At 48.1% G+C, this 9,407-nt stretch overlaps 1 protein-coding gene across 2 annotated transcripts in view; it reads left to right on the plus strand.

Annotated features, from left to right (window-relative positions):
- ARHGAP36 (Rho GTPase activating protein 36) overlaps window positions 1–7,519 on the plus strand; it is a 30,995-nt gene extending 23,476 nt beyond the window's left edge. For both annotated transcript variants that reach the window (XM_059158422.1, XM_059158421.1), the window contains 10 exons: window positions 719–784; window positions 1,320–1,555; window positions 1,819–2,011; window positions 2,223–2,278; window positions 2,535–2,685; window positions 3,138–3,286; window positions 3,487–3,663; window positions 3,899–3,996; window positions 4,132–4,238; window positions 6,267–7,519. In XM_059158422.1, coding sequence (XP_059014405.1) covers window positions 719–784; window positions 1,320–1,555; window positions 1,819–2,011; window positions 2,223–2,278; window positions 2,535–2,685; window positions 3,138–3,286; window positions 3,487–3,663; window positions 3,899–3,996; window positions 4,132–4,238; window positions 6,267–6,424 — 1,391 coding nt within the window. In that variant the 3' untranslated portion in view covers window positions 6,425–7,519. The remainder of the gene's footprint in view (window positions 1–718; window positions 785–1,319; window positions 1,556–1,818; window positions 2,012–2,222; window positions 2,279–2,534; window positions 2,686–3,137; window positions 3,287–3,486; window positions 3,664–3,898; window positions 3,997–4,131; window positions 4,239–6,266) is intronic.
- Window positions 7,520–9,407: the final 1,888 nt, after the last annotated feature.

Here is a 9,407-nt window from a genome sequence, read left to right on the forward strand (position 1 = left end):
GGAGGTGCGCTGCGCGCGCTGCCCCCCTCGGCCCGCTGCGGGGGAGCGAGCGGGACAAAGCCCAGGATGGGGTCCGAGCGTGTGGGGAGGGGGTCAGGGGGGACTGGCGGAGGTGGGAGGAGGCGCGCGGGCCGAGGGGCCCCCCTGCGGCAGTGAAAAGGGCGGGGGCCGTGGGCTCGCCAGGCGCGCGCCGCGGGAGCGGCCTGAGGGCGCCGCGGGAGGGTCGAGGAGACCCCGCTGCGGGGGTCTGAGCGCCGCGATGGCGCAAGTCGCGGTTTCTCGGGCTGCGGCTCGTGAAGCCGACGGCAGCCGGGGCGCGAGCGCGCCCGCGGGAACTTGGAGACCCCTACTTGCTGCCGCGGCGCAGGTGGAGCCCCTCCCCTCGCCTGTTGCTCTGTTCCGGCGCCTCAGAGCCCGCAGTTGATGCCTGAAGCCTAGTGTGGAGCTACTGCCGTGCTCGACACGGTGTGCGGTGCGCACGCGGCGCCTCCAGTCGTCTGATCCGGTTCAATGCTCAGAGACTCGGGTGTGATAGATAGGCTTGTTCCCGTTGTCAGACGGGGAAACTGAGGCTGGGAGAAAGCACAACACTCTGAGCGTGCTGGATCGGACTGGTTGCCATCCCCTTCCCGGCAGATCAATCCACTGAGATGTTTTCGACACTTATTAAATCCTTTTGGTGCGAGCGTGCGTGTCTTTTCTTTTTCTCTTTCCATAGCTCTACCTATTGACCGTCCAAACACCTTTGAGAAGTGGTTTCTGATTCTGCGAGGACAGCAGAGGGGTGAGGGGCTTTCTTACTTTTCTTAGGAACTAAATGGGCTGCTGACCCCCCATATTGTGTCCCTAGCTACCGGAGGCTGGGCGGTGCCCTCTGCTGCTGGGGGTCCACCGCCCCAACCCCCCTAGGGGATGATTTCAGGAAATGGCGCACTAGCTACAGACACGCAGCGGTCCTAGCTGATCTGCCTAAGCCTTCCCGCTGCACCCACTCCAGATCGATCGCCTAGAAGAAACTGCCCTCGTTGTTCCGAGGCTGTCCCCTCCTGGCAGGGCTCAAGGCAGGGACCTTGAGCTCCGTCGGGGTAGTTTGAGTGGAGCTGAGTCCTTGCGCCACACCGCTGCAGGTTTTGGTTTTTTTTTTTTTTTTTTTTTTTTTTTTTGCCGCTCCCCGGGGAGGGGCGCTGTGGGTCTGGAGGGGTGGGGTTGGCGGCGGGCGGTTGCTTAGAAGTGTGGGTGCCACAGCCCCTGCAGTTCCTCCATATTTAAGCGCTGCGGAGCGTTGACGTCTCTCATTCTTTCTCTCCCTGGCTTCCCAGTCGTATCACTGAAGACATTTGGCATTCGTCTGGAAGAGGTGCTGGTGAACGAGCTTACCCGCCGCAAGCATCTTGAACTAACAGCCGCGATGCAGATTGAAGATTCCACCGGTCAGGCTGCGGGCCGTCGTCGGGGAAATGTGGTGCAAAGGATGTTTGGCCGCATCAGGCGCTTTTTCAGTCGCAGGCGGGATGAGCCCTCCTTGCCCCGGGAGTTTACTCGCCGTGGGCGTCGAGTGAGTTAAAGGTTCAGGCCGTGGTTCAGGCGGTGGCCCTAAGGCATCCAGAGATGCGGGGTGAGGGAGGGGGGCGGCAGGAAGATCAAGTCCTGTGTCCTCGGAGGAAGGCGGGAGATGAACGGAACATGTTGGAGGGGTGCAATTGGCTTGCCACGGAGAGACTGCCTCTTGCTAGGAATGTAACGCAATCCTCCGGGAGGTCTGAAGGGACCCTCATGCCCCCCACCCTCATTTTTAAGATAGTCTGGGTTTCTCCACAGGGTGCAGTCTCTGTGGACAGCCTGGCTGAACTGGAGGACGGGGCTCTGCTGCTGCAGACCCTGCAACTTTCCAAGATTTCCTTTCCAATTGGCCAGCGACTTCTAGGATCCAAAAGGAAGATGAGCCTCAATCCGATTGCTAAACAAATCCCCCAGGTTGTTGAGGCTTGCTGCAGCTTCATTGAAAAACATGGTAAGGGGACCTGGAAATGATGTGTAAATCAAGGTAGGCAATTAAAGGGAAAGAATGGTGTTCTAGAAAAGGGGAGAGAAAAGAGGTCATGTGGTCAAGGATGGGAACATTCCCCTGCCCCCAGTTGGTGTTGGGATTCAGCTGGGGAAAGGGGAAATGCGGTGGGGAAGGGGACCAGAGATACTTAGCATCCCTTGGTCTTTTCTTTCAGGCTTAAGCACGGTGGGGATTTTCACCCTGGAATACTCAGAGGAGAGAGTGCGTGAGGTAAATTGGTTATGTTTATACTTATGTTCCCTGACTGAGGGAAAGCAGGTGGGGGTGTGTGTGGGGTTCTTCCCTCCCCCCCCCACAGACCTGGGGGAGTTTCATGCTTGGGGTGTGTGTTGGGAGCCAATGAAAGTCTTCTTTCTAGCCCCCCCAGGCACACCATATTGCCAGCTACTTCCACTGAAGCTTGAGGCAGGAGGTGGCCTGTAGTGGGCAGGTCAGAGGATCCATGTATTCTCTCCCTTTTTCCTAGCTCCGTGAAGAATTTGATCAAGGGCTCGATGTCGTGTTGGATGACACTCAGAACGTACATGATGTGGCTGCACTCCTCAAGGAGTTTTTCCGTGACATGAAGGACTCTCTGCTGCCAGATGATCTGTATATGTCCTTCCTTCTGACAGCAAGTAAGTCTTCTGCTTTCCCTTTTCAGGCAAGAAAAGTAAGTAATATGGGGGTGTGGGGGTCTCGGGACAGAGCTCTGGCTGCAGGACCCCAAAGAACTAAAACAGAATAAACACCAGAAGATGAAAACACCTATCCAGATTGCTTTTCTTGCATCTCTTAATATTCCATTGTAAGTCTATTGTTTGGAAATTTCTCTAGAGCTTCTTGAAGCTTTGTGTGCCTCTCAGGGCAAAGAAGAACCTAGGTTCTATAGAAGGGGTCTGATTTTGATGGGATCACCTTCTTGCTTTTAGGGTTCTTGAGCTCAAGTACTTTGGGAATGAGCAAAGACAAGATGCCTGGATTCTTTCTCCATAGCTTTCCTTAGTTTTCAAGCATCATCACACTCTCTTGATACCAGGTTGCTGCCAAGGTTAGACCCCTGAGCCAGCCCTTGTTTTCCTTCTTCTAGCTCTAAAGCCACAGGATCAGCTTTCTGCCCTGCAACTGCTGGTTTATCTGATGCCACCTTGCCATAGTGACACCCTGGAGCGTCTGCTGAAGGCCCTGCATAAAATCACTGAGAATTGCGAGGACTCCATTGGCATTGATGGACAATTGGTAAAAACAAAACAAAACAAACAACAACAAAAAACGGCTCTGGAAAAGAGTTATGAGAGTAGTAGGGGACATGTGTGGGAGTATATGAGAGACAGAGACATACAGTAGGAGAGGGAAACAAGAACAATAAGAGACATTTATAATTTTATCATTTCCATCAGCACCTCAGAGTTGGGCACTTTCTGTTTTCCTTTTCATAGGTTTCAGGCAACCGTATGACTTCTACCAATTTGGCTCTGGTGTTTGGATCTGCTCTGCTGAAGAAGGGAAGATTTGCCAAGAGGGAGTCCAGGAAGACAAGACTGGGGATTGACCACTATGTTGCTTCTGTCAATGTGGTCCGTGCCATGATTGATAACTGGGATGTCCTCTTCCAGGTAAATGGAACCTCTGGACAAACTTACTTCACAGCTTTCTCTCTCCTATTCACAAGGCAAGGGAGAGATGTACATGCATCCCTGATGGTAGCCAAAGCAAGCAGCCACCAAATTTTCCAGAAATTCCTCCTGCATTAGATGGTTATGGTGCCTTCAGTCCTAGGTACCTGATAGAGATGAGTCTAAATTTAAAATGTCATATAATAAAGGCTAACATTGCTCATTTTACCCTCAGGTGCCTCCCCATATTCAGAAGCAGGTTGCTAAGCGCGTGTGGAAATCCAGTCCTGAAGCCTTGGATTTTATCAGACGCAGGAATTTGAGGAAGATCCAGTGAGTGTTTTGTTGGTTTGTTTAAGCTTAGCCTGAAGAGCATTGCCTGTGGGAGTTCTAATCCCAGACCACCGTCGTGTTAGACAATCTAAGTATAGAAAACTGACTTACTTTTTAAAATTCATTCCCATCCAGGAGTGCACGCATAAAGATGGAAGAGGATGCTTTACTATCTGATCCAGTGGAAAATTCTGCTGAAGTCCGGGCTGCTGTCCTTGCTCAGAGCAAGCCCTTTGATGAAGGTCAGTTCCCTGCTGGAAGTCAGGCCCTTGGTGAAGGTCAGGCCCTTGCTGAAGGTCAGTCCCTTGGTGAAGGTCAGGCCCTTCCTGAAGGCCAGTTCCTTGCTGAAGATCAGCTCCTTGGGGAAGATGAGTCCTCTGAGGAAGATGTGTCAGTCCATGAAGAGCTAGTATTTGAGTATCTCAATCAAGGAATAGTCTTTGGGGAAGTTCAAGGTCTCAAGATCCCAAATGATCTTGAGATTCAAGGCCCACATCTTGAAGGCATCCCAGAGCTTGATGAAGAAGATGATGATGACAATGACGATGATGACGATGATGATGATGATGATACCCTGAATTTTGATGATCTTCCTCCCCTTGAAGATATTCTAGACCCTGATGATGAAGTTCCTGAACTCATTGAAATCCCTGACTTTGAAGAAATACCATATTTTGATATGGTCCCAGACCCCGAAGGAGCCCTAGATATGCAAGAAATCCCAAATCTTGGAGAAAACCCAAACTCTGCCCTTGAAGAAGGACCAAATTTTGAAGATAACCAAAATCTTGACCTCGCACAAACTCCTTATCTCCATGTAATCCCAAACAACGAAGTCCCAGACACTGATGTAATCACAGACCACACAGATGCTTCAGGTAATGATGAAAACCCAGACTCTGAAGAAGATCCCAATCTTGAAGAGGTCCCAGATCTTGACGAAATCCCAAATGATGAATCCTCAAATGCTGAAGAAATTCCAGACCATGAAGAAACTCCAGAGCTCAATGGGATTTCAGATTCTGATGAAAACCTTGATTTTGAAGAAGTCCCAGCTCTTCACATGGTACCAAGCCCTGAAGAAGCCCCTGGGGGTCATGAAATCCTAAATCACAAAGAATCCCTGGAGAATAATGGACTCTCAGACTCTGAAGAAGATCCCCACCTTGAAGAGGTGCCAACTTTTGATGGAGTTCCAAATAATGAAGAAACCTCAGTTACTGAAGAAATTCCACATCGGGAAGAAACTCCAGAAGACTCCAACTCTGAAGAAGTCCCAGCTCTCCATGTGGTAACAAGCCCTGAAGATGTGTCTGATTTTGATGAAATTCAAGACCAAGAAGAATCTTCAGATGTGAGTGAGGTCCCAAACAGTGAAGAAGCCTCAGATGCTGAAGAAATCTCAGAACGCAAAGAAGCCTCTGATGTCAGTGGAATCCCAAGCTCTAAAGAAAGCCTCAATCTTGAAAAAGACTTAGTTCTTACTGTGGTTCTAGAACCTGAGTATGCTCAAGTTCACAACAAAATTTCCATTTCTCAGAAAGACAAAGCCAACACCTTTGAAGAGGATGAAGTTAGCAATGTGGTTCCAGAACCTGAACAAATGTCCATTCTCAGCACAGTTCCAGACCCTCAGCCAGACCTGGCCGTCAGTCTTGCAGAAATCATGAATGTGGAAGCTGTCCCAATGCCTAATGATCGTGGATCCAAACAATTTTGGAGTCCAAAGGCAATCCATAAGGAAGATGCAGATGTTACATTTCCTGTAGATACAACCCTCCTTAAAAATAAGTCTTGGCCTGGCCAAGTCATGAACCACACGTCCTCCCCAGAGTTATTGATGACTGACACCTGTTTTCTCCCCTCCATGAAATGTTGTAAACTTCCAGCTCCAACTATGTTACTCATTTGCTTAGTGAAATTAGTCAGGTTGCTTATAGGGTGGTGGTGGTTGTTAGGAGGCCACCCTCTTCCTCGCCTTCCTGGTGGTGGTGTACGTTTGCTCTGAGCACAGGGTATCTGTCTCACTCTTTCTGTTCTTTAACTCAGCCCTACCCCCAACACCTTCCACAGTGGGCCTAGATTTAGAGATCTATATTCTACTGTTAGGCTGCAGTTTCCCTAACATGTCTAATGGGGATACTCATTCCTATCCGAACTTCTTGCCTTGTATTGTATTTGAAGGGCTAAATTAGGTCTTAGTCCCTTGGGTGCTGTGCAAAATATAAAGTCTAGAAACATAAGGAGTTAACATTGTTACTATTTTCCAGGTTCCTCTGAGGAGCCAGCTGTGCCTCCCGGCACTGCCCGTTCCCATGACGATGAGGAAGGAGCGGGTAACCCCCCCATTCCAGAGCAAGACCGCCCATTGCTCCGTGTGCCCCGGGAAAAGGAGGCCAAAACTGGCATCGGCTACTTCTTTCCTTAGATGTTTTTCCTTCTATAAGGTGCCGGACAGGGGAAAAGGGTGGGGGTAGACCTGGGATGTCACAGGAAACATTGAGGAGAATGTTGAAGGTAAAGATCTGAGGGTAAGAAGGATTTTCACCTGATGCTCGGGTCAGGCTGAGAATTCCAAACACACTGCCAGCCCCTTCACTGGGGATGTTTGGTCCCTTTAGCCAGCAAAAGCAGAGATGTTTCTGTGTCATGCCCAGGCTCCCTGGTGCTACCTTGCCTTTCTCTTTTACCCCTGATCTTGGCTTTTCCACAGTGCAGCCCTTCCTTTAATTGATGTGACATTTGTGGTAAATACCTTCTCCCAGAGAAGCTCACAAATCTCGAGGTGCTTTCCCTCCCTCCAAAAGGGAATTGCATGTTTTTCCTGACTTTCCTTCCCTCCTCCCGAGAGCTCAATTGGAAAGGCCCTCAAGAGGCATGCTAGGACGTAGGTCAGCCTACTGATAGCTGACAAAAAAATTAATGCTAGACCATGTCACACCAACTCATAGCCATGTCCCCGCAGCAACTCCACCACCTCAGGATTTCCTCCCCCTAAATTATTTAGACCAATGGTTCATCCAACAGCCACTCCCAAAATTCTGTGCAGTTTGGCTCAGGTCATGCTAACAGGGAAACCTTAAGTGTAAGCCTAACTAGCCTTCTGGGATCAAAAGTTAGAGGAAAAATTTGATTTTATTACCTAGATCTGTTTTACAGACAACTGGAGTTAACATCCTGTTGTCAGCAAAACAACTAGTTAGGTAGAAACACATAGTTCCAAGTAGCTAAAGTCACCTGATTATAAATGTTCTTAACTATCGTCTCTGTAGTTCCTCTATGCAGGACGGTACAAATTTGCGGGACATGCTCTGGTAACACACAGATATGGGCTATGTACGACATCCAAAATTATAGCTGATATTGATGGGTAACAGCTGCTAAGGTCCATAGAATGAAGAATGTATTGTATTGAGGGATAGAAATTGATCACACAATGGGTAACAACCGCAGAGCTCGAAGATTTGTGATTGTTAAAACTTCTCTGGCATTTAATCATTAATAAACATCTGTATTGTGACAGCAGCATATTCATGGCTTACTGTGTGTGTGTCTTTTTTTTAATTTGAAAATTGTGTTGGTGAGTTGGGAAGCTCTGATTGGGGCTGAAAAGGGAAGAGAGGTAGGAAGAGGAATAAAGGAGAGGGCTGACATGGAATAATGGGATGGAGAGGAATGGAATAAAGCAAAGGGGGAGATGTGGAATAAAGGGGAGGGGTAATGAGGACTAGCTGGGTGAGATGACATGGAATAAAGGGGAGGGGTGATAGATAAAGGTGAAAGACGATGTGGAATAAAGGGATGGAGGTGATAAGGACAAGAGGGGAGGGGTGATGGGGAATAAAGAAGTAAAATGGAAGACAGGAAAAAAAGTTGTGGTCGAAAAAAGAGAATGGAAAAGTTAAAGTAGAATAAGTAGATAAGAGGGAGGGGTGATGGGAATAAAGGGGCAGAGGTGATGGGGTATGAAGGGAAAGGGTATGTGGGATAAAGGAGAGGGCACGAGGTGGGATAAAGGGGTGGATGTGATAAGTACAAAAGGTGTTATGGTGAATAAAAAGCCAGGGTGATGGGGAATAAAGAAGCAGTGATGGGGAATAAAGGGGAGAGGTAGGTGACATGGAACAAAAGGGAGGGGATATGGGATGAAAGGGAGGTGTAAAGGGGGTGTAAAGGGGAGGAAGTGATGCGGTATGAAAGGGAAGGGTGTTGTGAGATAAAGGGATGGAGGTGATGGGGACAAACGGGGGTTATGGGGAATAAAGAGGGAAATAAAGAAGCAGAGGTGATGGAGAATAAAGGGGAGAGGGAATATGGGTGGAGAGGAAGAGGGCGACAGGGTGTGACAGGGTGTTGTTGAATAAAGGGAATGGAAGAGTTAAAGTAGAATAAATGGGATAAAAGGGAGGGTATAGGGAATCAAGGGGCTAAGGTAATAGGTTATGCAGGGGAAGGGTGTTAAGGGATAAAGGGGAAGGGTGATGTGGGATAAAAGGGTGGATGTGATGAGGACAAAAGGGGGGTTATGAAGAATAAAAAGAAGGGGCGATGAGAATCAAAAGCTGGAGACGATGGGCAGGTGACATGGAATAAAGGGGAGGGACATGGGATAAAAGGAGGGACGGGTGATGGGGAATAAAAGGGAGGGGAAACGTGGGATAAAGAGAAAGCGGGGGTAAAATGGAGTAAAATGGAAGACAGGGGAAGGAGTGTAGTTGAAAAGCTAAAGTAGAATAAATGGTTAAGGAAGAATGAAGGAGAAGTAGGGGGGAAATGAAGCTTGAGAGGAGGACCTCTAAAGGGAGAAAGGAGAGGAATAAAGACTGCTAGATGTTCTTCACTGAGAAATTCCCCTTGCTCTTGTGAAAAATGAAAACCTGAAAACATCTGGAAATCTGTGATTTTTAGGGGTAAGAGAAGAACATGTAGCTGTTTGATTGATGGAACCTCCAACCTTTTTTGAAAACTTAAGGCTTCATGACATGCTTGGAAAATTCCCATATCTGGGACAGGGCCCCAGAAAGTGAAGTGTTGTGTATTTTTATTTTTGTACACTTCGCTTTAGGATATGTCCTGTGTAGAGTTTTACAGAGAGCAGAAATGTCATATTGGCTCCCTCCCATAATAATTATAATCATTATGATGATAGTTGACACATATTGAGTTCTTCTGAAGTGTCTGCCACTGGGTTTGAAGTTTTACATGCTTCATTTTATTTAATATTCACTGCTCTATGAGGTAAATGCTACTGTATTCCTCATTTTTGTCTTGAAGAAAATGAGATACAGAGAGGCTGATAATCTGCCCAAATGACACATCTGGTTAGTGGAAAACAACCAGTGTCCAAAGCTGGAGTGTTTAACCATTAGATTGTGTTGGGGCATCTATTTTAGAATTCTTCCTCTGACAAG

Source organism: Mustela lutreola, chromosome X, assembly GCF_030435805.1.
Source record: "Mustela lutreola isolate mMusLut2 chromosome X, mMusLut2.pri, whole genome shotgun sequence".
In the NCBI taxonomy this organism is placed as follows: Eukaryota; Metazoa; Chordata; class Mammalia; order Carnivora; family Mustelidae; genus Mustela; species Mustela lutreola.